We start from the raw sequence: 24950 nt of genomic DNA, 5'->3' as shown, positions 1-24950 counted from the left end.
CACTCTTTCTTTCAACCTCGCCTTCTCTCCTCTCATTCCCAACACCGCCATCTCTCATCTTCCTGCCATCATTAACCTCGTCTGCAGCCCGTTAACTAGCTTGGAAAGCTTGGAATTGCAAAATTTACACTAAATATACCCAAGGGACATATTGAGATACCAATTTGCGACAATGACTGAGCCAGAAGATGTCGAAGAAGATCTTTTCGCTGATTTGTGAGTTCTCGGCCTCTCAAACCCCTGTTCCTCTGCCGAATGCCTATATGCTCATAGTGGCTTTTCGCTGACCCGTACGTTGCTTAGGTATGATGCTGATGAGCCTGTTCAAGCAGCAGTTCCCTCAGCTCCGGCTGCATTGTCAGCACCACCTCCAGCAAGTCAAGCACAGCCACAGACTGCCCCAGTCCTACCACCACAAGCTTCAAGTACAGAACAATTGGATGCAGGCTCTGTGAACATGGCCGCTTATGAGCAGCCATCCAATTACAGTGAACAAAATGGCATGCCACAACAAGGTGCGATGCAGGGTGATGCTTCAAGCTCAATAAGCGCACAGCAACCAGAACCCCAAGGCACTGGGATCAAAGAAGATGGGTAAGTTTCTATTGACATTGTACAATTTCTTTCTCTCTGGATGGTTGGGACCTTTGAAGGATCAGGCACGGACAAGTGGTTGCACAGGGCTCTGGGTGGGAAAAGCTTTGCTTGGTGTCAACTTTTTTCAGACCTTCTATCGGGGTTTGCCGCCGGTTCAAAATCTTGATACAGTGAGCGGAAACGAAATCACTCAACTGTTTGTCTGCGGTTCTTTTTTATCGCACCTTTAAGCACCACCACTCCCCGGCTTTACGCTTTCAGCTGTCATCTTCAAGTTGAGATGCGGGCGCCATTTGTGCATATGAAAAGGCTTTGATGCTTCCGTATGCAGCTATATTGCGGCTGCAGGGGGACTCGCCTGGTCGATTGTGTGGTTCTCCGTGCAGGCGTGTGGATTCAGAAGATTGGATGGGTTGCATGGGACCAGCAGTCATTCATGGGACGGTCGGGAAAGCAAGTTGATAGCATAACAAATGATGTCAACGGAAATTGATTCGAACCTGTATGCACGGGTTGTCGATATGATTTGAGTGACGGACATTAGTCTTGCGCGATCCGCTTTGAAAGCGACTATAGTACAACAGATACTATATAACTCCTGTCGATATACCTTGATAGACCAGAGCAAGAAGTTCAGGGACTTCGGCTCTCAATGTGGACAATCGAACATTACCTAGCTTCGGAGTCTTAGAGAGAGCAGACAGGATGATCGGGCAGAAACAAAAGAAAATCAAATATGTCTCTATTTTGAACTCCGGAGATTCAATCCCAATTCCCTATACATGTGCAGTACCGATTACCCAAGGGAGCCATGAGAACCTCAGCCTCGTCTGCGTCCGCAGTAAATTCCTTAACTTCGCCCTGCAAATGGATGTCGATATCATGCGTGGCAGGAAGGAAAATGGTTTAAGATAGCTCTAACGGGCGGTTCTCAACACATCGACGATGACCGGCAATATCGTCGATCATGCTTTGTATAATTACGACCCGATGGTGAAGCCACAGCTTCTCTTCGTCCTCGACTGCAACGGAAATCCAGGCTAGCCAACGAACCACACACGAGTCTGCTATGAGTCTACCACGAGTCGCGCCTCTCAAAGTGCCCAGTCCTTCTGGTGTTTGGAAAACCAACTACCCACATGCCTACCTTCACTTATCTGTGTACATGATTTAGGGAATTTGATGGCGGTTCCTTGCTGACAAGTTTCATAGCAAAATGTTTATCGGAGGCCTCAATTGGGAAACCACTGATCGTAGGTACACCGATATTTCTAAATAGTCTTTAATCGTGCACTGACTCTAGTTCTAGAATCTCTTAAGGACTACTTTTCGCAGTTTGGTGAAGTTCAAGAATGTACAGTAATGCGTGACGGCGCCACTGGTCGATCGAGAGGCTTTGGCTTTCTCACATTTAAAGACCCCAAGACTGTGAATACGGTAATGGTTAAAGAACACTATTTAGATGGCAAGATAGTAAGTTATAGCTTATCATGGTGCCGTTACGCTCAGAAGCCAAGACTTACGTTGATGGCAGATTGATCCCAAGCGAGCCATTCCCCGAGATGAACAGGAAAGAACCAGCAAAATATTTGTCGGTGGAGTTAGCCAAGACGCAAACGAACAAGACTTCAAGAAGTTTTTTATGCAGTTTGGGCGAGTTGTGGATGCGACTCTTATGATCGATAAGGATACGGGCCGTCCTCGAGGTTTTGGTTTCGTGACCTTTGATAGCGAAGCCGCTGTCGAAGCGTGCCTCTCCCAACCATTAGAAATTCTCGGCAAGCCGATTGAAGTGAAGAAGGCACAGCCTCGGGGGAACCTGAGAGATGAGGATGACCGCAGGTTGCGTGCTCGAGGCTTTCAAGGCGATCGGTTCAAAGACGAAAAGTCGGGGTCGACGGACGTTTCACAGCAGGGTGCGCAAGGCCAGACTAATCTCGCCAATACCATGACACCTCAAATGATGGCTCAGTATTGGCAACGTATGCAGCAGTATTTTGCTATGATGCAACAGCAAATGGCGCTTGCGGCAGCACAGGGCCAGGGGATGGCTGGCGCTGCTGCAATGGGTGGAATGAATCCTGCCATGGCGCAGCAAATGCAACAGTTGAAGCAAATGCAGCAAATGAATCCCATGGCCGGGGGCCAACCACAAGGAGCAGCCATGAACCAGCCAGCTCAAGGCGCAGTTCCACAAGGAATGCAAGGGATGATGAACCCAATGATGATGCAACAGATGCAACAAATGCAACAAATGCAACAATTACAGCAAATGCAACAGATGCAAAATCAACCTCAAGGTGGACCTGGGTACGGTGGGCCTGGAATGGGAGGTCAAATGTCTGGCGCTAAACCTGGGAATATGAATCAGGGCATGACCAGTGGTCCTGGCGCAATGGGAGGAGGGAACTTCAGTGGGCCGAGAGGAGGTCCAGGATACAACGCCCAGGAGCAGCTCGCATTCGAACAGCAGAAGTACGAGCAGCAGCAACAAGTGCGTCGTGTTATAGACCCACGCAATTACGGTGGATATCAGCAAGGAACTACCGGCAATTGGGACAATGGGTACGAGGAGCAGCCGAACATCCCAACTGGACCCCAGGCGGGAATGGGACGCGGGCAACCAGCTGGCCGTGGTGGCATGTCCCCAAGCCCAGGACTTGCACCCAAGCAGCCACAAAAGATTCCGACACCACAACCCCAAAGCTCCCCCCCTGCAAATGCTCCAACAGGTCCGCGAAATGCGGGAAAGCCTGGGGCCAATTATCGCGGTGGTGGACGAGGTGTTCATCGAGGCTTCCATCCTTATGCACGAGGCTAGTTCAAATGCGCCGTTCGGCTCGTTTTAGTCGACATCATGATTGAGCGACCTCTCGGGTATGGTATCGCAGGACTGTGTTATTCTATTGCTTCGATAATTCTTTTTGTTTCCCTCCCCCTCTTCTTATTGTGCTTTGCTTAACTATGTGTTTCACCAATAATTTAAACAACCCGTGTATGACTTTTCTTTTCAACTGTTGCTAGTGGGAGGTTAAGATGTGCTGGTGTTGTTTCGTGCCCTATTTATTCCTTGTTGAACCCAGCAATGCCTACAGGAGCTCGGGTGGAAAAGACCAGATTGCATATTTTCTCGTATTCATCACGATGGTTTCACTCTGTTTATGGCCTTGTCACGTTTGTCTGACCCTTTTCCTATCAAGGTGTAATCATTATAAAAATGGTAGTCTGCACAAAGCACTTTCCAACGGAAGATTATATTTCCCAGTGATGACTTGTGATTTTAAATTGCCTTGGGAGTAAATTTCAAAATTTTTTAACATATCGAAGACTGATTATTCGCTAACAGGAGCTACACAGTTCTCTGATTTGACAATAGAGGACAGATGTTAAGACATGCTTGTCGGGTAGGCTTCAACTGTCGAAAGACAGAGAATAAAGATATAAGAAAAAGAAAAGGAAAACTAGGAGCAGTAGAGAACGATCTTTCCTACTAGGTCTCCCAGGACTCGCGAGGTGATACAACGCAAAGAAAACTCAAAAGACTGCCAGATAATCTCAGACCCGAATTAAGAGCGCCCAGGCCTCAACCATGGTAAACCTGCGAAGCCCAAACGCCCGAATATTAAAAATGCGCTTTGTCGAAATACCGCAAAACAGGAAAACACAAGCTGGTTCGATGACACAATTCCAGCCTTGATGAAGAAACAAGAATACCGCCCATAATTATGTCGCCTCAACCTTTAAAAGAAATAAGAAAGTAAGTACTTCGTACATGAAGGAAAAGGGAAAGAGAGGAAGAAACGATCGGAAAAAAAAACCTGGTACTCCGTGAAATCAACATTAAACTGAAATGTCCCGTGCAAATATCCCCTGAAACACGCTTTAAATATGGCAACCGATAAAAGAGGCGAAAGGGGTCAGAAGGAAAAATATCGAAATTTAGGCCCTCGTCGACCGTTTACGGAGTCCGAACTCTTGTTCTTGTAATTCTTTGATTAGCTTTAGACTCTCCTCGTCTGCGTTAATCTCGGCGAAACTGACACGATCACGTTTGCCCGGTCTAAACTGATTTTGCGGGGATGTAGGGCTTGCATTGTGCCGCATATGGCTCGGAGATCCCTTTCTCTCAGCTGCAGGATGGGCTTGTTTGACTTCCTTGGCCATGAATTGCTTCGATTTATGTGAGGAGGACGGTCGAGAAGATGGCTTTGTGGGTTTTGAAGTAATCACTGGCGTTGAAATGACTTGATCTTTCGCTGAATCTGGTACAGCAACTTTCAGGCTTTCATACTCTTCTCGGCGTGGAGGAGAAATTTCCCGTACCGTTGGGTGGGGTGTTTTGGGCGACGTCGAAGCCGGAGTGTTAACATCAACTGGATATTCCTTAGCGTTATCATTCACAATAGGCAAGGTTTGCTCTGGATTGTTGACGATCTCGTCACGGCCATCAAGAAGGGACGTTGGTGGCGACACAAGGCTGTCGGTAGGTGGAGCAGGTCTTAGCTCGCCTTCAGGACGAGAAGGCCCATCTAGTTCAGTGTTCACAGCTGGAGATGCATACAACCCTTTATCCTGAGCCTTTCCATTTGTCGCCGGTTCTGACGCGTTGCTCAACTCGTGTCTCGGATGTATGTGGTCAGCTGGGTTATCTATTCGCTCCGGATTCAGGTGAGAAGCCACCATAGGCACAGCGCCGAATTCTTCACCTTTCTCTGGGCGCTCGTGTATACTCTGGCTGAGTCTGGACCTTTTGGATACTGACGAGTAACCATCGCTGGAACGTGGACGCTTTGTAATTCCGGTTCGCGGTTTTGCTCGTTCTTGGGCTTTAACAGGATCCACCTTTCCGGATTCATCATGGATGCAACGGCGCTAACAAATGTTAGAATGGTACTGAGGTAAATTTTGGGATAATGATAGGGAATAAAAACCTTGCTCTTTCTGCACTCATCACAAGCCTTGTTTCTCCCTTTTTTAGCAGAATTTGAGGAGTTTGGGCTGTTTCCACTGGCCCCAGCTGAATAATTAAGGGTCATCTCTTGTGGCACCGGACCAGAAGCGCTACCCTGGGCCAACTCCGCATAGTTAATCGACATATCCTCGTCAGTTGATGTGTTGATAGTACTATTCAGAAGAACCTCCGAGGCTCTTCGAACCTGTTCGCCGTTTGATTGGAAACTTATATGTTGGTTGCCCGAAACCACATCGCCGTTATATTCAGCTTTATGGCGACAACGAATACGGCGCTTTCGACATGCGTCACAGGCCACTCTTTTTGGACCAAGGTTAGTACCCTTGGAGACCGGTTTTGGCATACTGTCCTGCTCGAGTTTGATGTCCGGGAACGACACTTTTCGTTTTGCCGGAGTCGGACTGCCTTTATTCGAAGTGGATGTGGATGGGGCGATTGATACTCTATCGTCCAGATTCTGACCCTGCATCGGCTTGGATGTTTCTGAAGCCATGCTAGCTCGGCGGGTACCATTGCTGGCATTCCTTTCCGAACGCCTAGTCGGACGTGCCGTTCGTCTTTTATCAGAAATATCGACCTTCGCATCAAGAGATATTGCTCCTGGGCGAGTCCACTGAGCAGCAGGCTCATTACCCCTCTTCCATGCAACCCATATTCCAAATTTTACGACCGTCTCGATAGGATCGCCTTGGCCTTTTGGGATGGACCGACTCACGGCATTTCTTGTTTCCTTCGTTACGCCATCCACCATATATCCACCTGCAATTAGAGCAGTTCTCAATAAATATTTGGCGAGGTCCGGGAGACCGTCGAGTTCCGCTTGCGAATAAAAACGGGAGTTGTAATAATCTGAGCCTCTTTCTGCTTTACTTGCGTATTCTCCAAATTGGTAATAGAGGGGATATTCGCGATAAAATCGGTAGTTTTCATCCCTAGCAAAAGAATCCAGTACGCTTTGAGGAACGGGGTCTTCGTCGAGATACTTAAACGCGGTGTACCACATAATCTTCTGGAAGAAAGGGTACCGGAACTTTCTTGGAACTTTCGTATCCTTTTCGATCTGCGCAATCTTGATTTGCATTCCATAGTTCATTCTGGTGAGAAAGTTACCACCGATGACGAGACTATCTTCCGGCGTCCATACCGCATGGATCCAACCAGATGGGATAAGCATGGTATCACCTTCTGACAAGTCAACCCGATAGCATTCTTTGGTCTGGTCTGCAAGAAAGGTGGTATCTTGTGCGGTAGAATTGCACCATTCCTCATATTTTTTTAGATGCTTTTCCTTGGGAGGGATAAAGAAAAACGTTTTCTTCCCCTTAATGATATGATAGTACACGGACGATCCCCCAAAGTCCACGTGGAAGTCGGTGTAACAATCTGCCACGGACATTAAACAGTAGAACTGCACTTTCGGGTAGTCGCCAATTTCTTTCAGTTCATTGGGCCAAACCGCATCTTGTAGATCCAGGTCACGAACTATCTTGGGGCGACGGATTAGTTTTCCGAGGGGACTCTGCGACACCTCAAGGCTGATAACGTTTCTGACAGTCTTCGATGCGCTGCTGTCATAGTAATAGTCCACCCATTTTCGCATGTTCCATCTCTTATCTTCACCCTGCTGAGATTTGACATCGATAACCTCTACTCGCTCATCCAGGCCGTAAAGTTCACCCACCGTTCGAACCGTGAGGTTATTTGGGATGACCATATCGAGAAGATCCTGGCAACAATCGATCACTTCTTCACTATCGTCGTCGTTGGGAAGACTATCGATAATGGCATCGAATTCTTCTTGACTTGACGCTTCTTTGAACTGTGGACAGTAATTTTCCAAGCCAAGTGCAGAGGCAGGAGTACGAGGATTTAGATGAGCGGGAATAACGACAGGCTCTGGCATCCCTATACCATGTTCGAAATATTCTGCAGTCACGAATTCCGCAGGGAGGCGAGCGAAATGATCAGGCAAAAATGTCATCTTCCCCGCTTTAATGGGCTGAATATAATGGTGATCTGGGGCTTCTGTTGACGGCTTTACGAAACCTTGATTCAACCCAGCGTAGTCAATAGATGTTTTTGGTCGCGAAGACTTGCGCACAAAAGTTGTCGGCCCATGTACCGGTCGGCATTCTTTGCATATGAACTTATCCACGGTCCGAATTTCACGGTCGTTTTTGAATCCGGCACAAACAATGTGGAACCACCTATTACAGCCGTCACAGTTGACCCAAGTAACTTCGGCATCATCGCCATTGTTCATAGGCACTCGGACTAAACTGCATGCAGCACAATTTGTTTGGTTTGACGAGTCACTGTCAGCGTCTTCGCTTTTCACGGCAGTGTCTGACTGGCGACGGCGACCTTTGGACTTCGGGCCCCGTTTTGGTGGACGTGATTCGGCCTTCTCTTCAACAGTCACAGTAGCTCGCTCTCCTTGCTCTTCCGGGCCGTTTGACTCATCTTCCAGAACCGGACCCATCGGCGGTGGCCCTTTGGGAGGCCCAGAGTTGTATCCGTTAATCGTAGGTCGGGAAAGGGCCGCCGCGCCATCGGACCGGGATCGGACTCGAGCCAAGGCACCCGAGCCACCGAAAAATGCTGCAGAGACTTTGTTGCTTGAGATATTGAACGACTCGTCGGGAACGTTGGGGGGTGGTATATTCCACTTCGACTCCATGTTGCTAGCCTCCGGCCCACTGTTGTGGAATCGAGGGGCCGGTTGGATCGGCTGTCGTGGGGGGAAGTTAGCCGGCCTTGCGAAGTTTAGGAGGAGCTCTGCGTCAGTCTTCATGCTATCAAAGGACGAAGTATGGCTGGTCGCGGGCCTAGCACCAAATGTTTGCCAGGCTGGCGATGGTGACCGCTCCGACCTTGCTCGTTTCGGAGGTCTCTCTCTTGACTCATTGTCGACGGGCGCAAAAGATATGGTGGAGGCATCATTGTCGGGAGCAGAACTGTAGGTCAGCGGTCCAAATCTAGCCCTCGTGGCGAGAGCAATGGTGGCTAGCGTGTCGATATTCGAGCCGGTTCTTGAATGCCCCAATCTGCCGAGAGATTTGGTCTCAGCAGGGGGGTCTGGATGGCTGTTGTTCCCCCGAGAGGCGTCAAAGTTATTCGCTGCTTGTGGCTGGCAATGTTGCAAAGGCGTTGGCACTTTTTCAGAGCCGCTCGCACCGATATCCCACGGCGGGCGATAGCTGGCGGCGGATGCGTGGGGGGAGAGAGGCTCGACAGCGTATCTCGGCGGGGAAGGAGTACGGTACTGAGGAGGTCGGCTATTGGAGGGCCTGCGAAACGACATAGAGGCGGCCATGGCAAAGGATGGCTATGCGTTTCGAAGGAAATGGAGGAAGGCGGAGGCGAAGATTCTGTTCGAGTTCTCGAGGAAAGGTGGGGAAACAGAACGTATGGAGCGCGAACTTCGCTATCTTGAGGCGGTGGTAGGGACGCGGCAAGTCATCCCTGATCAAGAGGGGCGAGCAACGGACGTGGATGTAAGCGGATGGTAGAGAAGGGAGTCTTTCGGGAAGGGTTGATGGTTCAGACGGCCGACGATGAAGAAGGCGAAGGAGGACTGTCGCTTGCTCAGTTGTGCAGGGCGAGCCGCTGTGGTGCGGAGTCGAGCGGTAACCACCATGCACACAAGGCAACGCGTTCTCGGGGCTATACACTTGATGGACTCGGTACTTGCGGCAGAAGCGAGAGCAACAACCAGGGATTGGGATCACAACCAACTGTCTTGGTGATTATTATGGAGAGGAAGACCGAACGACGATGAAGGGACCTCTACAAAAGGCCTCCCGTTCGCTGTTCTGGTATTGGGAGAACGAATCAGGTTACTAATCCGTGGGCAGGTGCGGTAATAATACGGTTTTGCCAATACATCACCACATGAAGACGGGCCAGCGCAGTGACGGGCAGCGGGAGCATCAACAGACACCGTCAATGGATGGTCGGGGGTGCTAGCTTCACGAAGCTGAAAGGGAATTGAGGAGCAAACATAAGAGCTAGAAGTCTGGAGCCGAAAACAATGACGATTCTTCAGCCTTCGTACTGAAGCTGCGCGTTAAGACCGCATGGCCTTCTCCTCCCCCGGTTTTACAAGGCACACAGCTCCTAATTTTATCCCGCACCTCAAGAGACACATATCATCGAGGCCTGCAGAGGGTGTTTCAAAGAGGTTATGGGATAGAGAACATGCTTGGACACGCCTCTAGCATCCATAATGCTTGTTCTGGGAAGTGTGAGCGGATGAAATCTACTTTCGTCACCTGTCTTCCGGACTATGTAGTTATATCGGCCACTGGACGTCATCCCGGCCGTGGAAAGGCACCCTTGAAAATCTGCTCTAGAAGATGGTGCTTGCTGTGGCTGCATTGATCGTGCCAATCAAAACATGGCAGCTCGGCGCGGGCTGCCTATACACAAAGGCCTGGACGTGAACAATCCCGCTTGCTCTCTCTTCTCTCTCTCTCTCTCTCTCTCTCTTCCCCCCTCTCCCCCCACCATCATCCTCCCTCCAACTTTCCTGCTTCCATCACTCACTATCACTACCTGAGGCTGTTTCGTTGCGCTCAGATTGCGGTAAGTCTCGTGCTTGGACCAGGGCAGTCCAAAATAAGAGTCCGGTCACGTGGGCGCTAAGAGGCAGCAGTGGACATTCTCCTTGCATCAAGCAGATCCCGTGGCGGTCCCTCGATCTCGTCTTCCATCTTCTCGAAGTTCTTATACGCGCGGTATTTGAAACAAGCCAACCTCTGCACCTCAGACTACAGAGCTATGAGCCGTAGCACCAAACTCGCCCCGGAAGCCAACAGGTATGCCCTTTGCCCCAGCACCCTCTCTTCGGCTCTTGCTCCTAAGGCCCTGCCACCCCGCTATCCCGGCCTATCCCTTCACTTGCAGCCCCCACAGTGCTTGGTGCGATGCTAATCTTGACGCTGCTTAGGATCCTCTTCGTCAAGAACCTTAGGTACGCGGTGGCGATCACTCCAACGCCTCGTTTCCGCGTCTCCCATCGTTACCCGAGTCCTATGCCGCTGGTTGCTAATCAACTTGTCGTTCTATTAGCTACAACGTTACCGCAGACGACCTATTTGATCTTTTTGGGAAGTTCGGCCCTATCCGGTATGCCGCGTTGCATCTCCCAACCGCCCTCGCACATTTAAAACTAACGATATCTGGCAGACAAATCCGCCAGGGCATTGCCGCGAACTCAAAAGGCACGGCATTTGTGGTATATGAGGACGTTCATGATGCCAAGCAGGCCTGCGACAAATTGAACGGGTTCAATTTCCAGAACCGATACCTTGTTGGTCAGTTGCCGGTTTCTTGGACTTGGTGTTTGTCTGTTGTGAACATATCTGACCTCCGTCCGGATTCGTATAGTCCTGTACCATCAGCCTGAAAAGATGGCAAAGTCGAAAGAAGACCTTGCAGCACGACAAGAGAATCTTGAAAAGCTAAAGCAGCAGCACGGCATTGAATAAACCTGCATTACAGTCTTTTTTATTCCTTCAGCTAGAGCCCTTTTCTTTTTTTCCCCCCAACCCGTCACCACCTGTCTAACGGTCGCAAAAGTTCGCTTTCGGAGTTACCTAGCGCTACCTGGTCTCTACGGCTATTGGAGTTTTGCTTCTGGTGTGAATGGTCCATCACTCTCCGGATGATAGGGCCCCCAGTTCCTGGCTTTACCTGAGTGGTTCTAGTTAATTTATGGCGCATGCAAAATGGATTTCGAGACGAATGAGTTCGGGGTGATAACACAGCAGATTAGGAATTCCCATTTTCTGCCTCAGGGTGCAGCGCGTAATTTTTGATCCGTTACTTCACCGTATAGAGCCAGCCCTGAAGCGTAGCAGCGGATGGGTGGTCAAAGCCCCAAACATATGTAGAAAGAGCCCGTTTCTACGGAGTAAAGGAAGCTGTAATGGTCATAGGAGCAAGTCGGGTCCTTTTGGAGTGATTCAGTCCTGCGCCCCCGTTTGATTTACCGCCAGATCCACCTCGCAAGACCGAAGAGGATCGAAATTGGATCCCACCCAAAGGGAAAATTGGGGCAAAGGCAGAGAAAGTGTGTTGTATTTCATGAAGGTCTGAATCGAAGGCGGAGGCTCAGGGAGCAGCGCCGGGTCGGCTCGTTCGTGATGGATGTCTGGCCAGCATTCCTGGCTGCATAAACTCGAAGGATCAATACATAGAGCAGCCAGTGGAGCCTTGGGACTCCCGAGTATGTCCCCGTTTCTCTCGGGTATCAGATTTCTGCCTCTGGTGCAAGCGTAGAGTGCGAGACGGTTTTCGTCCACCAGCGAGCGTTGATGCCAACCCAGCGACGAGTAGCGCGACCAGAGTCTCCCACGCGTTGGGCTCATGTTCCTTCATCGCTCTTCCGCAAACTGCCGGTGCCCGTGTCCTGGCCGAACGCGCTCAAACGTCACCACCGAAGCCTCTCGGAATTACATAATTCGAAACATGTGAAACGACCTTGTAACTCTGGTATCAATGTTACGGTACGCGGCGGTACTGAATTCAACGCAATACCAAGCTTTGAGGCGCGGCGGGCCAGGCCATGAACCGCTCTCACCGCACCCCTTCCCGCCTCCCAGAGAGGTGACTGACTCTCTCCCTCCGCTGACATCGTCGTCCTCAAGCTCAAAGCCCTAGGACAATTATGGGCATCTATATTGACCTCTGCCAAATCTAGCAGCGGGCAAACGGCGATCATCTCCCCTGACTATGAACTGAGTGGCTTGCCGCTCTTTGTTTAGCAGCCTCAAGCAAAGCCAGGCTAGGACACAGACATCTACAAGACCCGATCCTCGAGCTTTCAGCCCCTGCATGGCCTAAAATGACCACAGCTGCTGGTCCCGCGGCTAGCTTTGCAACCAGCCTTGCCAGCAGGGTCGCTACGACCGCTATAGCTTCATCCAGCATCACCATGACGTCGCCGCCGGCGGCATCCACCTGGGCGTCGAGCGAAGGTGAGAATAACGGTAAATGCGAACTATTGGGACCGTTTTCTCTGTTTGTTCAAGCTGCCTTGGGAGCTTTGGCTATTCTAGTATTGGTTTACAAGAGATGGAAGGAAAGGCCACAGAGACCGGTGAAGGTCTGGGCCTTTGATGTATCCAAGCAGGTCGTCGGGTCGGCTCTGCTTCATCTGGCAAACCTGCTGGCCTCCATGTTTTCAGCGGGCCAGATACCAGTGACTGCTGCGTACGAACCAAACCCCTGCACGTATTACCTTTTGAACCTAGGAATCGACGTGAGTGATCCCCTGACGGTGAAAGGCATCCCCTTTACCAGTTTTATTCTGAACACCAGAACAATGCAAACTAAACCGACTATCTAACTTTTTGCCTTAGACTACCCTTGGTATTCCTGTTCTTATTCTCATACTCCGTGTCCTCAATCGTGCCGCCTTATACACTCCTCTTGCAAACCCTCCCGAGTCTATTGAGTCTGGCAACTACGGTGACCCTCCTAATGCCATATGGTGGCTTAAGCAGTCGGTAATATACTTCTTCGGTTTAGTGGGCATGAAAACATGCGTCGTGGTCATTATACACATGCTGCCATTTATTGTGGAACTGGGAGACTGGGCGTTGAGATGGACGGAAGGCAATACCGCTGTCCAAATCATTTTTGTGATGCTCTTGTTCCCGGTGATCATGAATGCCGTCCAGTACTACATTATCGATATATTCATCAAGAGAGCTATCCCGGAGGATCGGGGTCGCGAGGTTGACTCGCACAGCTTTGACACTACCTCTATCGACGAAGACCGGCATCATCAAAGTGCCTTGCTCGCAGGGTTAGACGATGACGAGGAGTCTGATGAAGAAGAACCTGTGATATTCTCTGACGACGAGGCCGTGGCGAAACAGTCGCTTGGTACTAATAGGCCAGGCCACGGCAGTCTGTCTCGCCAACGGTCATAGCGCTGCCCGTTTTACTATCTTAAATTCTGTGAGAAGCATCCTTGAGAAGCAGCACCGTTTCTTGGGTTTGTTGCCCGGATATCTTTTGTTGATCTATTTTGATACAAACCCACTTGGCGTTGGGCGTGGAAGCGTAACATGGATGATAACTTTAAACTTTGCCAGCGATGTCTTTCTCCTGTCCGTTCCCCCTACTTCTGAATATCCCTCGATCCCGGTTTCCTTTAACCTGCTCTGGAGTTCTTGTGCCTATACATGGTGATGTTTTCTCGATGCGCGGTGGCATGCTCTACATCTAACATAATAATCTAAGGCTGTTTCTCCTGTCGTCTTTAGCAGCCATGACAGCCTCCTAGAAATAGAGAACATTCTTGTCCTCGATCCAAGGGTTTTGTAACATCTCCTCCCAGTATGTCTTTACTCCTCGTCATGCATACCATCCCATTGTTGATTTCTCTCGGGCCACCTTTGCCCTGGGTTATCTCAGCCAAGACTAGCACTAAACTTTATTTCCTTTTGTCGGTCGGGGCTAGCAGAAAATAATACAAAAATTTGGGTTGAGCGCATAGCCAGCACGAGCTTGGGAGTAAACAACCAGCGATGAATCCGGAGTCGAGGCCCTTCGTATAATATTGCGGCTCTTTGTCAGGTTTTACCTGGAGTGAATTCCCTCCGCCGGACAGACAAACCATTATCTGAAAAATGGCTTCCGAGGCGCAGGTCCAAAGCCGATATTTGCGGCCCATTCATGATGACGATGAGTCCGAGTCGAGCGAAGAAGAAATCTTACCAAAAGACGAGACGGAAGAGCAGCTTGAAAAGCTGCTCTTTGGGGATTCCGAAGGTTTCCGTGGTGCATTGAAAGACCATAGGACGACCTCGACAGGCTTGGTTCTGCGGGAGGATTCAGAGGCTGAAGGAGAAGCCAACAGGGCAGCAGATGATGACGACAATGAATCGATTGATTACTTTGCAGGTTTGGACGATGCGGATGTGAGTTTCTCTATTTGTGAATGGCAACGGACTTTTCAGTCCCCCCCGGGTTTTCGTCACTTGAGATTTAAACCTTTGAACTATGTTAACCAATGCTCTAGCTATTCGTCCTAGATACAGGCACAGGCCAGGCGCCGCCCATAATTGAACCGCCCTCTGCATCAGCTCTCGCAAAGACCACGGCAGCCGGTGGCGATCTGCTCGAGGCCGACACCGTCCCAGCTGCATGGGAAGACAGTGACGATGAGCGCATTACTGTTTCGCTTGCTACAAACGAGCGTATGCGAAAGTTGCGATTGACAGAGGCTGAAGATCTAGTTAGCGGCAAAGAATATGCGAAAAGGCTCCGGAGGCAGTTTGAGCGGCTACAGCCTACACCAGAATGGGCAAGCAAGGCTACAAGCAGAGCCGCAAAAAGAAGAAAAACCGGAGATGATTCCGACCGTTCAGGCGATGGGTCAGGTGCCAGTGCAGATGAGATGGATACAGATGTAGAAGAAGATATGTCGCAGCAGCCTTTGGCGCGATTACTACAAAATGTGGGCAGCCTCTCAAGGAGAGATGAGCAGACGAAGTCAAACACAAGACGAAAACTTCGCCAAGAAGTACTAGAAATTCAGCGACTGAAAGACGTCCCGGGAAACCAACCTGTGAGTTTTTTTTTTTTCTGAGAGTTTTGCGGCCCAATGGTCAACGCTAACCATTACAATAATATTTCAGTCCACCATCGACTCTCTTACTTTTCACCCACATTATCCTCTGCTTCTCTCGTCCGGCCCTGCGTCAACGCTCTTCCTTCACCATGTATCTCCGCAATCCAGCTCGCCAAATCCTCTCATCACTTCCCTTCACGTCCGCCGTATCCCCCTCCGAACCAGTGCATTCCTGCCTCCAAGTGGAAATCGTATCTTCTTCTCCGGCCGTCGCCGCTATTTCCACGTTTGGGACTTAGATACTGGAAAGGTTGAAAAGGTTAACGGTACAGCAGATCGCAGAGAAGAGCAGAAATCCATGGAGCAGTTCAAGCTGTCTCCATGCGGACGATGGATGGGCCTAATAGGAAGCACAAGAAAAGGAGGGGGTGTTATCACCATCCTTGACGCGAGCACCATGCAATGGGTCGCCCAAGTGCGCATTGACAGTCGCGGTGGTGTGGCAGATTTTGCGTGGTGGAGCGATGGTGAAGGCTTGTGCGTTGTAGGAAAGAATGGAGAGGTTAGCGAATGGGACGGGAGGGAAAACCGCATTGTTGCTAGATGGGTCGACGAAGGCGCCGTCGGAACAACGGTGATAAGCCTGGGAGGAAAGTCAGGCAAACCGCAACTCGGTGGCGATCGGTGGGTAGCGATTGGGAGCTCTAGTGGTATCGTAAATATATACGATCGGAGACCATGGGCTGCTGGGGCTGCGAAAGCGGTGAATATAGCGAGAGCGCCGGCAAGGTCAAAGACAGCAGCTGGAGAGCCGGATGACATACAATCCGGCGTACCGAAAACACCCAACCCAACGCGGACGTTGGATCAGTTGACGACGCCGATGAGCCATTTGGTCTTCTCGAATGATGGGCAGTTACTTGTCATGGCGAGTCGCTGGAAGAAAGATGCTCTCAGGCTTGGTGGGTTGGATCCTTCTCTCTCTTTTTTTTTTTTTTTTTTTTTTTTTTTCTTTTCCCTCGCTTTCCTTTACTCGAAGTTTACGAAGGCTAACACGGGTTGTACAGTCCATCTTCCGTCTTGCACTGTCTACAAAAATTGGCCGACATCAAGCACACCGTTAGGCAGGATTTCTGCGGTTGCAATTTCTCCGACGTCTGATATGCTAGCGGTTGCGAACGAGCAGGGGAAGATCCGGCTGTGGGAGATTCACGGCTAGGATATAAAATTCTGATACAACGCAAATTAGGCAAATTCTTACATCTATACATTATAAAGTCCTGATTCATCCCAGATACTCGTTTTGAGTTAATTTAAATTTTGCTGCATGATCCATCCCAGGGGACTTCTGGACAAAAAAGAGGAGTTCTTGGAAATGTATGAATACCTGCATAACTTCTATTAGAGGTATATGCGATCTATAGTTGTGATATTTCAGAAAAATAATACTCTATAAGGGCCAATAGCGCCTTTCAAGCTAAGTAAACACCAAATCAGCCAATTAAAGAAGCAAATCCAACCTCTGTATGTATGGGGATATCATAATATCCGCTGTATGAACGACACCAAAAGAAAACGAGCAACAAGGAAAGAGGGAAAAATTCACAGCAGCTTCTTCATCGTGTCTGTCTTTCGAATGCCGGCTAGATTTCCCTGCTTAACTCTCTCGAGCGTCAGCGCTGCGATCAGTGCGGCACCAACACCAGAACCGTCCTCGGCAGAGCATATAATGACTTTATCTTCCTCATCATCAGCCCAGTCGAGGATCTCACGAAGTGCCTTGGCTCCGCGGGCCTTGAAATGGGGATATTTGTTGAAGACGGAACCATCAGCTCCAACATGGCAAGATTTGATATTCTTCTTTTTGCAAATGGCCGCGACACCGCAAGCGGAGAGGCGCGCAGCGCGAGTACCAATAAGTTCTGCTAGGCGGCGGCAGAGCTCAAGCTCAGGCTTGGTGGCCTTGATTCCAAGAGTGCGCTCGAAAAGGTCCCTGGTTTCAGACAAGTTCTCGAAAGGATCTTCTTCGATGTACGCCAGGAAGGAAGAGTCTAGGCAGTACGGTTTCCGGAGGCTGCTGACGTCCTGGCCTTCGAAAATGAGATTGCCTTTGTTGTCAATAAGGTCTAGAAGGACCAGCCGGAAGATTTCGCCAAGATACAGACCGGCGGTCATCTTTTCGAAGGCCTGTTGCCCGGGCCGCGGGGAGTCACGGTCAATCACGACGTCATATTGAGTCAACGGAAGTACCACACGCTCGTTATCAAAGGCACCATATTCACAGTTAATGGCGATGGGCATATCAGGGGGAAGGTTGTAATGAGCGATTTTTGGGATGGATCCCGCATTCTCCATGTATGCCGCGTTAACTCCTGTTCCGAAGATGCAGCCAATCCTCATCTCAGGATCAGTGTAAGCAGAGGCGATCAGAGTTCCGGTGGTATCATTGATCAAGGCAGCGACTTTGATCGGGAGACCCTACAAATCAAATTAATCAATCGTCCGTTCAAACACCTGCAGTATTGGGATTCTCTCCGTTTTTTCGGAGTATGTTAAGGGACCATACCCTCTTTGCAAGGGCCGCTTCTAACATAGGCACAACATCCTCACCCTCCACGCCGTCAATATCAAAGCCCTTGGTCCATCGTTGTAACACACCGTGGTCAATATACTCCTGAGTAGCGGGATAGGAGAAGGTGAAGCCCAGGGGTAGGTCCGGCAAATTTTCCTCCTCATGGTGGTATTCAATGAACTGCTGAACACAATCGGCGATGTATTCCCAGAGGTCATCGGCATTGCCGCTCTTCAACTCCTCCGGAATGCGATATTTGGACTGAGTGATGTCGAATTCACCCTTCTTCTCGCAAAGGAAGATCTCGCAGACACGGAGGTTGGTACCGCCCATATCAAGCGCGAGGAACGTACCCTGTTCATGGCCAGTGGGAAAGCCCATAACCCAAGTGACATTCATAGGCTGTAATCGAGGACGGTCTTCGTTAGTCATGGTCGAGACAAGTTAAAAAAAAGTGAGAGGAGGAATAGGGAGGGACGAAGACGCACGATGTTCCCACCCTGTACACTGAGACCTGTTTAATGCAAGTTAGCAACTACCGAACTCCAGGAGATCTCCCAAAGAGAGAGCAGTTACCTTTCTCCAGCTCTTTTACAAAGTGGTCCACGATTTTCTTCAACCGAGCCTGGTCGACTGTGAAGAGCTCCTCGAGCTCCTTCACCTGCTCGAGCAGGTCCTTTGGCATATCGGCCATTGATCCTGCATGTAACGTCAACGCTTCCGTTCCCACGAAGTGCTACAAGTCGAAGACCATGCAAGAACAAGCTCACCCTTCCGGGACGGCCTTCGGCGAGGAGTGGTGACCGTCATTCTTGAATCTTTCTGATACTGCGAAAGCGACGACCCCGCAGTCAAGGAAAATGAAATGACTTGCGAAAAGATCAACGGATGTCGAGAGAGTGTGTGAGATCTCTCGCAACTGTGCAATTGACCGACAGCTACTCCGTATTATCTGGGCGATTCTGAGAACAAGGGAGCAAGAAGACTTCAGGGCAGGAGGCGGGCTTGGGGTTGGCGGCTGCGGGCTCAAACTCAGTTGGGCGAACTATAAATATCTTTATCGGTCAGCGGGCGTGGTGGGGCTCCCCTCGTCTCGTCTGAGAGGCGACTGGGGATCTGGATTTGGCTTGTCGCCCCTCGTTCATCGCCGTCTTCGCGACATTTTCTCGATCCGTTGGCGATTGGCAGCGCTGGATGATTGTCATCGGAACCGGGAATGACTGCCAATCTACGACTTTCACCGACCCATCCATTCATCCGCCGCACCAGCTTAACTTAGTTCTTGCTTAGGGCCTATGACGAGGGATTAATCCACTGGAAGAAAAAAGCCCACTCCCGTCAGACTCCAGACCGTAATCCAGGGGGCAGACCCAAATTGCCCCTGACAGTTACAAAACTCAATACAAAAATCGACTCAAAGATGTTCCATTAGTATTGTCTACCTACGAATATTTAATGCCAAAATAGCTGCTTCACATGCGTTGCCAGACATTCATCTGGCCGTCCCGCATACAGTCATTTCCAAAACTCCGTCCCGAAAAGGAGAATCGAAAATGATTGAACTTCCTTTTATGTCGTTTCGTCGAGCCGAACATCTACACGGATCGGCCTGTTTAAATTTTATTCAAAAGCAGAACGCTCGTTAACTCATTATGGCTGCCTCTAGAGAAGCAACACGCAGCGTCAGGTAAGCTCCAATTATAAAAATTTGTTGGGAGAGGAAAAAGTAGGAGAGAATGGTTGGTAGAGAGGGTGGTTCGCGGTGAGTAGCGGATCACAGCGACGGATCTTGCTTCGATCTTTCCGGCTGCTGTTCCGCAGCATTCTGCTCGGTCGCCGCGATAGCGCCGTTCTGCGTGGGGTTATTCGCGTGCTTGATGCCATCAGGTTCACCTGGCGATGTACTGCCCACCTGTCTTGATTGTGCGTCTTCAGGTTCTTCAACGCCCCGGTCCTGCTTGGCCTTCATTTCTTGAAGCTGCGCTCGCACACGTTCCTCATGTGCCTGAGAAATATCTAGCGCATGCTCAACTTCTTCAGTCAACTTCTCAACCTCTTCTCGAAGCTGGTCGTCTCTCGTTATCGGGGTGGATTTCTGCTCTTTGCTTGCGATGGCCGCCGCCTTTTCCGGATTTACTGTGGCCCAGAGTTCCTCCAGTTCCTGCCGCCAACCCAAGGCATCTGCTAGCTTCATCACTCCATCGTCGCACTCGCCAAGAAGCAAAACATCGTCGGGTCGAGATCCAAGACCGCCAGCTTGAGTCAGGTTGATGAGAAGACGAGGGATGCCCTCCCGACATAAGCTGGGCAGACTGGAAAAGGGTTGCACACTCAAGCTTGTCCCCATAACGATGCATAGATCCGCGGCGGCCGGGAGTGTACGGTTCAGAAAGAAGCTGGAAGGGAGCGCCTCGCCAAAGAACACCACATCTGGTTTCACCAGGTTCATGCATTCAGGACATAGAGGCACATCATTCGCTTCCATCGCTTTTGTCATCAGTTCCCCTGGATACGGCGTTTTGCATTCGATGCAGCTCTGCGTAGCGAAGGTCCCATGGGCCTCAACGATCATTTCACTAGGTATGCCAGCCTCCCGCTCTAAGCAATCAATGTTCTGTGTGAACAGTTTAAGAAGCCGCCCCTTGTTGTAAAGGAGCTTGATAAATGAGTGTGTGATTGTGGGTTTGCACTTTCCAGGAAGCATCTCCTTCGTCAGGGCATAAAAGGGGCGTGGATCGGTGCGAAAGTATTGAATATCGAATACCGCCTCAGGAGTAGGAAGATTAAGGCGAGCAAGATTGGCATACAGTCCAGTATCCGGAGAGCGAAAGTCCGGTATTCCCGCGGCGGTGCTGATCCCAGCCCCGACCTATAAAATATATATGTCTCGTCAGAGCTCCTGTCCTATTTTATTTCCTGAAGAAGCATATATTGACTTACCAGGACGACTATTTTCCTGGCATTCTTTTCATGTATGTACTTGGCTATAGCCTCGAGCGTGCGGCTTTCAAGTGCTTGTGGTCGGACATCATCATCGACCATAATAGAGCTTTCGTTACCCATGATTAAGACGGGGATCCTTTGGCCAAAATCCCCTGGCGTCTCAGACAGTGTCGACGGCTCGCGAGGGAAGCCCTTTGTCGTTACGTCGTCGCGATAGAGTGACGCGAATCACACGCATACACCTAGCTGCGTGCGGGGGAGGGATCGGGAGAGGAACAAAACACGATGGCACACTCCCGAAATGCGGAGCTGGGGAAATCAAAAAAACGGTCTATTAGCTATTCAAAAGAGAGTATTCATTAGATTTACTACTAATTGTGAAAAGAGAGGAACTTCTATGACAAGGATTCGCGACATTGGCCTGCTCTCTTTCGGGAGATATAGAAGACCCATAACGATGTCAATTGGCGACTGGAGGTCGGCCTGAGCCACGCCAAGACGACGACCCCCTGCTCTCCACACTCCATGCGCTCAAACTGGCATCGTCAAGCACAAATCCACGAATATCCCTGACAGCGTCGATTCGCAGGCGACAGGGCCGAGTATCTTTCTCCTTTTTGTCTCGCCCGCCGACGACTAATAACCCCAGTCACGGGACCTTCTCACGGTAAATCTTCGAAACAAAGCGCCGTTTTCCTCTATTCATCCGAAATGCCTCTGTTGACAATCGCTTGAGTTTCCAGCAGAAGCGCGGCAACTCGCTCTCCCCAACCCCAATTCCCCCACGACTTACAAAATGAACCAGACGGATACAATGGCCAATGGCGATCTTCATCATCATGAAGACGTGGAAGCCGAGAGTTTACCAGACATTTTCAATGCCAGTTCCGTCGCCGACATCAAGGCTACCCTCTCCGCTCTCCATGATCGCGAAGCGTCCGTGACGGCTCGTCTCGAGGCCCTTGTGGCATCTCAGAAGGACTTCTCTCGCGAATTGGGTCGCCTCGATTTGCTTCGTGCACATATCGGTTCGCAGGCAGGCAATACCCGAGCAATTAGCCACGGCATGCTTTCGGAAACTGCCGCCACGGCCCAGCGAGTCTCCAGCGCAGTCCAACGCCTCGACCTAGAACAGTCGCGCGTGAATGCAACACTGGAAATGGTCGAGCAGGTGGCGGAGCTTAAAGCATGCGTGCTCGGTGTCGCTGGCTCGATGGGAGCCTCTCAGGACTGGGAGATGGCCGCTTCATACATGAATCGAGCATCGAAGATACCTCCTGAGATCGTCAACGGCGCGTTTGCTGCAGACATTGTACCTACGACTGAAGTTCCGGACCCTCCTGCCGTTACATTGGAGAATGCGGCGGAGTCGTTGTGCGGACTATTTCTACGTGAGTTTGATCGCGCTGTCAAGGAGAATGATGGTGCGAAGATTACGCGGTTTTTCAAACTATTTCCTTTGATTGATAGGTCCGCGGTTGGCCTGGACATTTACGGAAGATATGTGTGCCAAGGCGTTGCAAGTCGTGCGCGTGCGAATTTAAATACGGGTACCGGCGGTGCCCAGAGCAAAGACGGGTTTTTCTACGCCAACGCGCTCACTAAGCTATTTGAACACATCGCACAGATTGTTGAAGGCCATGGTGGCCTGGTCGAACGTCATTATGGCTCTGGTAAGATGACCAGGGTCATTGAACGGCTACAGGTGGAAGCCGACGTCCAGGGTGGCATCATTCTGGAGACTTGGAGTGAAGAACGACATGTTGATCGCAAACTCACCGACATTAAATCTTATGCGTTTACTTTTTTGGTTCAGAGCTTTTTACCGAATCCGCGGGGCGGTGGCCCTCAACGAGCCAATTCACCCGGGATCAGGGATGGCACATCTAATAGGACCAGCGAGGATGAGGGCGTTGATATGAAGGAGATTGACGGCATCCTTAATGAAATGTCTCTCATGCTCGGAAGATGGTCGCTGTACAGCCGTTTTCTGGCTGATAAATGTAGAGTAAGTCTAGCCTGTCCAATGCGTCTTTCTTTTTTTTCCTTTTCCTTTTTCTTTTTCCTTTTCCTTTTTCTTTTTTATTTTTATTTACTTTTATTTATTTATTTTTTTTTTAAATTATCATGTCTAAGTTGACCTGTTTGCTGATGGTGGGTTTTTTTCCCAGAATGATGACTCGGAGGAGTTCCTACTCCCGAACTTCCTGCTTGAATCACCTCTCGCTCAGAAGGTGAATGAAAGACTTATCTCGCCATTTAATGCGATGACAACATTCTTTCTTCGTCGCTCAGTCGAGAAGGCTTTCCAGCTCGACGAAAGTCCGTCGGATTTAACTCTGAACCTGCACCGGCCTCCTACGTCGAACCCGCCACACATAACTTCTGCTGTGGACGACATCATGTACATCGCGAACAAAGTCCTTGAGCAATCACTGGCCACCGGTCAGAGGTCGGTTGTAACGAATGTGGTGCCGACGATAGCGAGAGTGCTAGGTTCAGATTTCATCGGCATGATCCGACGAAAGATGCATGACGAAACCTACCCCAAGCCGGTGGTACCTGGAGGACCGCCTCCGGAGCCGGTCGTGGTCTCATTCCTCGTTCTCATCAACAACCTTGACGTTGCAATTGACTATGTCCAGCGTATCGTGAAGAAGATTTTAGAGCCATCGGATCCAGCAGCCGACTCTGTTTCTGGCGGCCCAGCCAATGGGGCTTCGGAGAGCAGGATCCCCACGCTATTCCCGCTCAACAATGACGCAGAGACGGTGGTGAGCACACTGCGCTCGCTCGCCTCTTCGTTCGAATCGAAATCCCAAGACCTCATCGGCGATGGAATCCAGGTTGTGTTCAACCACGTTGTGAAAACCAGGCTGCGGCCTATCCTTGCGGACGCCTTCCGCGACCTTGAGTACCAGCCACGCAGCGGCGGTGATGGAGGAGGAGGAGGAGGAGGAGGCGTAGGCAGTGAGTTCGACGACGGGGAGGTGGGATCGGCCGAGCTCGACGGCTCTTCGAGTCGGAGCGAGGTCCGCCGCCGCTTTGCGTCTTCCTGGCGGGAGCTTCTGGTGCCGATCTCGCGGATCCTGACCGGCCGAACGTTCGATCGGTTGCTGGGAGTGTCGATCGCGTCGTTGGCGCGGCTGCTGGAGAAGAGGATATGGTCGTATCACGGGCGCGTGAATGCCCTGGGCGCCACCCGACTGGAACGGGATGTCACGGGCATAATTTCGGCGGCGGTGGACATCGGGGAAGGCTACGTGAGTGGGGATGGCGGTGGTGGGGGAAGCCGGTATCGACACCGCGAGGCGTTTGGACGCTGCTCACAGATTGCGATGGTGATGGGGCTGGAAGAGGAGGAGTGGGAAGAGATCGAGCAGAGCGGCGGGGATGTGGCCGACAAGCTGTCCGTGGAGGAGCGTACAAGGGCGAGGGCGATGGTGGTATAAGTAAGGGCAGCTTTCCTATTGCTTCTATCTATTTTATTTATTTATTTATTTATTTTTTTTTCAGGGTGTGCTACGATCAAAGCCGGTCCTACCAGCAGACGTCCCCCGACCGTATTTCTCAATGCTCAATGTTGTCTCCCAAATCTTTTTCTTTTTTTTTTTCCCCCCAAAAAACACACACACACACACAGAGAGAGAGAGAGAGAGAGAGAGACAGAGAGAGAGAGACACAGAGAGTTGAGCATGATGACAGAGTACTTGAAGATAAGGCGGGCGTCCTGATTGGGTCGATTGTCGTTCCGCCGCCGAGATAAAGACCTGCCTTATGTAACTAACTTAAGAGAGTTGCTTTCTGTGGCGGTGCGCGTGCTCCGGACCAATCATGTCAGCTGAATCTCCGGTTAACCAGATAAGGAGGCGCGGAAGTCGTCCGGAACCGCTGGGAAATGGAAGGTTCGCCCCCCCCCAGAGTTTAAAAAAAGAAGGAAGCTTGTTTCCCTTTTTCTTTTTTTGCCCCGTTTATCATATCAAGCCTTTTTTTTTCCGGTAAGCTCGACGCCCTCCCGGCCCTTCTCTGTCCGGCTTTGAGTTCTGGAGGATATCGGAAGAGGGTTTATCTGGGCTCTTATCGGCCAATCGTGTGCCCCTCCTGCATCTCCAGCGAGAAAAGCTTGGCTCTCTCTCTCTCTCTCTCTCTGTGTGTGTGTGGGTCTGCGGGGGGGGAGGATCCTGATAGCGATCAGGAAAGTCTGTTTTTTTTTTTTTTTTTTGTGTTGCAATTTTCATCACGAAAAAGGAACTGATAGGGCTGAGATCGTGATAAAC

The 24950-nt window shown here is 50.4% G+C and overlaps 8 protein-coding genes across 8 annotated transcripts; 5 read left to right on the top strand and 3 right to left on the bottom strand.

The window, feature by feature from the left end:
- Positions 1 to 37: 37 nt before the first annotated feature.
- Positions 38 to 3860, top strand: D8B26_002158 (uncharacterized protein). The gene is made up of 5 exons (XM_003066090.2): positions 38 to 216; positions 304 to 594; positions 1810 to 1850; positions 1907 to 2070; positions 2132 to 3860. Exons 1-5 carry the CDS (start codon positions 173 to 175, stop codon positions 3416 to 3418), a joined length of 1827 nt encoding a protein of 608 aa, XP_003066136.2. The 5' UTR covers positions 38 to 172; the 3' UTR covers positions 3419 to 3860.
- A 138-nt stretch (positions 3861 to 3998) lies between these two features.
- On the bottom strand, positions 3999 to 8885 carry JHD1 (JmjC domain-containing histone demethylation protein 1; the record flags this gene model as incomplete). Its single annotated transcript, XM_066123741.1, has 3 exons — positions 3999 to 4335; positions 4416 to 5469; positions 5529 to 8885. 2 exons carry the CDS (start codon positions 8883 to 8885, stop codon positions 4537 to 4539), a joined length of 4290 nt encoding a protein of 1429 aa, XP_065979816.1. The 3' UTR covers positions 3999 to 4335; positions 4416 to 4536.
- Positions 8886 to 10351: 1466 nt separating this feature from the next.
- D8B26_002156 (uncharacterized protein) lies at positions 10352 to 11061 on the top strand (the record flags this gene model as incomplete). Its single annotated transcript, XM_066123740.1, has 5 exons — positions 10352 to 10389; positions 10521 to 10544; positions 10643 to 10699; positions 10760 to 10887; positions 10961 to 11061. 5 exons carry the CDS (start codon positions 10352 to 10354, stop codon positions 11059 to 11061), a joined length of 348 nt encoding a protein of 115 aa, XP_065979815.1.
- A 1098-nt stretch (positions 11062 to 12159) lies between these two features.
- D8B26_002155 (uncharacterized protein) lies at positions 12160 to 13868 on the top strand. Its single transcript, XM_003066087.2, has 2 exons — positions 12160 to 12836; positions 12937 to 13868. The coding sequence occupies exons 1-2, from the start codon at positions 12420 to 12422 to the stop codon at positions 13510 to 13512; spliced, it is 993 nt and encodes a 330-aa protein (XP_003066133.1). The 5' UTR covers positions 12160 to 12419; the 3' UTR covers positions 13513 to 13868.
- A 232-nt stretch (positions 13869 to 14100) lies between these two features.
- D8B26_002154 (uncharacterized protein) lies at positions 14101 to 16452 on the top strand. Its single transcript, XM_003066086.2, has 4 exons — positions 14101 to 14505; positions 14607 to 15155; positions 15226 to 16120; positions 16226 to 16452. Exons 1-4 carry the CDS (start codon positions 14215 to 14217, stop codon positions 16375 to 16377), a joined length of 1887 nt encoding a protein of 628 aa, XP_003066132.2. The 5' UTR covers positions 14101 to 14214; the 3' UTR covers positions 16378 to 16452.
- Positions 16453 to 16562: 110 nt separating this feature from the next.
- On the bottom strand, positions 16563 to 18692 carry HXK1 (hexokinase A). Its single transcript, XM_003066085.2, has 5 exons — positions 18501 to 18692; positions 18307 to 18429; positions 18219 to 18244; positions 17725 to 18132; positions 16563 to 17636 (listed from the first exon to the last, which is right to left on the bottom strand). The coding sequence occupies exons 1-5, from the start codon at positions 18538 to 18540 to the stop codon at positions 16761 to 16763; spliced, it is 1473 nt and encodes a 490-aa protein (XP_003066131.2). The 5' UTR covers positions 18541 to 18692; the 3' UTR covers positions 16563 to 16760.
- A 460-nt stretch (positions 18693 to 19152) lies between these two features.
- HST2 (Sir2 histone deacetylase Hst2) lies at positions 19153 to 21009 on the bottom strand. Its single transcript, XM_003066084.2, has 2 exons — positions 20671 to 21009; positions 19153 to 20599 (listed from the first exon to the last, which is right to left on the bottom strand). Exons 1-2 carry the CDS (start codon positions 20791 to 20793, stop codon positions 19505 to 19507), a joined length of 1218 nt encoding a protein of 405 aa, XP_003066130.1. The 5' UTR covers positions 20794 to 21009; the 3' UTR covers positions 19153 to 19504.
- Positions 21010 to 21469: 460 nt separating this feature from the next.
- Positions 21470 to 24146, top strand: D8B26_002151 (uncharacterized protein; the record flags this gene model as incomplete). The annotated part of the gene is made up of 2 exons (XM_066123739.1): positions 21470 to 22681; positions 22845 to 24146. The coding sequence occupies 2 exons, from the start codon at positions 21470 to 21472 to the stop codon at positions 24123 to 24125; spliced, it is 2493 nt and encodes an 830-aa protein (XP_065979814.1). The 3' UTR covers positions 24126 to 24146.
- Between the last annotated feature and the right edge of the window lie 804 nt (positions 24147 to 24950).

Source organism: Coccidioides posadasii, chromosome 1 (assembly GCF_018416015.2).
Source record: "Coccidioides posadasii str. Silveira chromosome 1, complete sequence".
Lineage (NCBI taxonomy): Eukaryota > Fungi > Ascomycota > Eurotiomycetes > Onygenales > Onygenaceae > Coccidioides > Coccidioides posadasii.
The sequence above is the reverse complement of the archived record's forward strand: the minus strand, read 5'-3'. Positions and strand labels throughout refer to the sequence as shown.

Bases quoted from the DNA above. Each gene is read 5' to 3' on its own strand.
- HXK1 (XM_003066085.2), bottom strand. From the start codon at position 18,540: ATGACGGTCACCACTCCTCGCCGAAGGCCGTCCCGGAAGG. The intron at 18,245-18,306 runs GTAACTGCTCTC...TGCATTAAACAG, and splicing joins TGTAAAAGAGCTGGAGAAAG to GTCTCAGTGTACAGGGTGGG. The intron at 17,637-17,724 runs GTATGGTCCCTT...TTTGATTTGTAG, and splicing joins AAGCGGCCCTTGCAAAGAGG to GGTCTCCCGATCAAAGTCGC.
- D8B26_002158 (XM_003066090.2), top strand. From the start codon at position 173: ATGACTGAGCCAGAAGATGTCGAAGAAGATCTTTTCGCTGATTT. The intron at 217-303 runs GTGAGTTCTCGG...TACGTTGCTTAG, and splicing joins GAAGATCTTTTCGCTGATTT to GTATGATGCTGATGAGCCTG. The intron at 595-1,809 runs GTAAGTTTCTAT...CAAGTTTCATAG, and splicing joins ACTGGGATCAAAGAAGATGG to CAAAATGTTTATCGGAGGCC.
- D8B26_002154 (XM_003066086.2), top strand. From the start codon at position 14,215: ATGGCTTCCGAGGCGCAGGTCCAAAGCCGATATTTGCGGCCCATTCAT. The intron at 15,156-15,225 runs GTGAGTTTTTTT...ATAATATTTCAG, and splicing joins ACGTCCCGGGAAACCAACCT to TCCACCATCGACTCTCTTAC. The intron at 16,121-16,225 runs GTGGGTTGGATC...CGGGTTGTACAG, and splicing joins GAAAGATGCTCTCAGGCTTG to TCCATCTTCCGTCTTGCACT.
- D8B26_002155 (XM_003066087.2), top strand. From the start codon at position 12,420: ATGACCACAGCTGCTGGTCCCGCGGCTAGCTTTGCAACCAGCCTTGCC. The intron at 12,837-12,936 runs GTGAGTGATCCC...TTTTTGCCTTAG, and splicing joins TTTTGAACCTAGGAATCGAC to ACTACCCTTGGTATTCCTGT.
- HST2 (XM_003066084.2), bottom strand. From the start codon at position 20,793: ATGGGTAACGAAAGCTCTATTATGGTCGATGATGATGTCCGACCACAA. The intron at 20,600-20,670 runs GTAAGTCAATAT...TATATTTTATAG, and splicing joins CCAGGAAAATAGTCGTCCTG to GTCGGGGCTGGGATCAGCAC.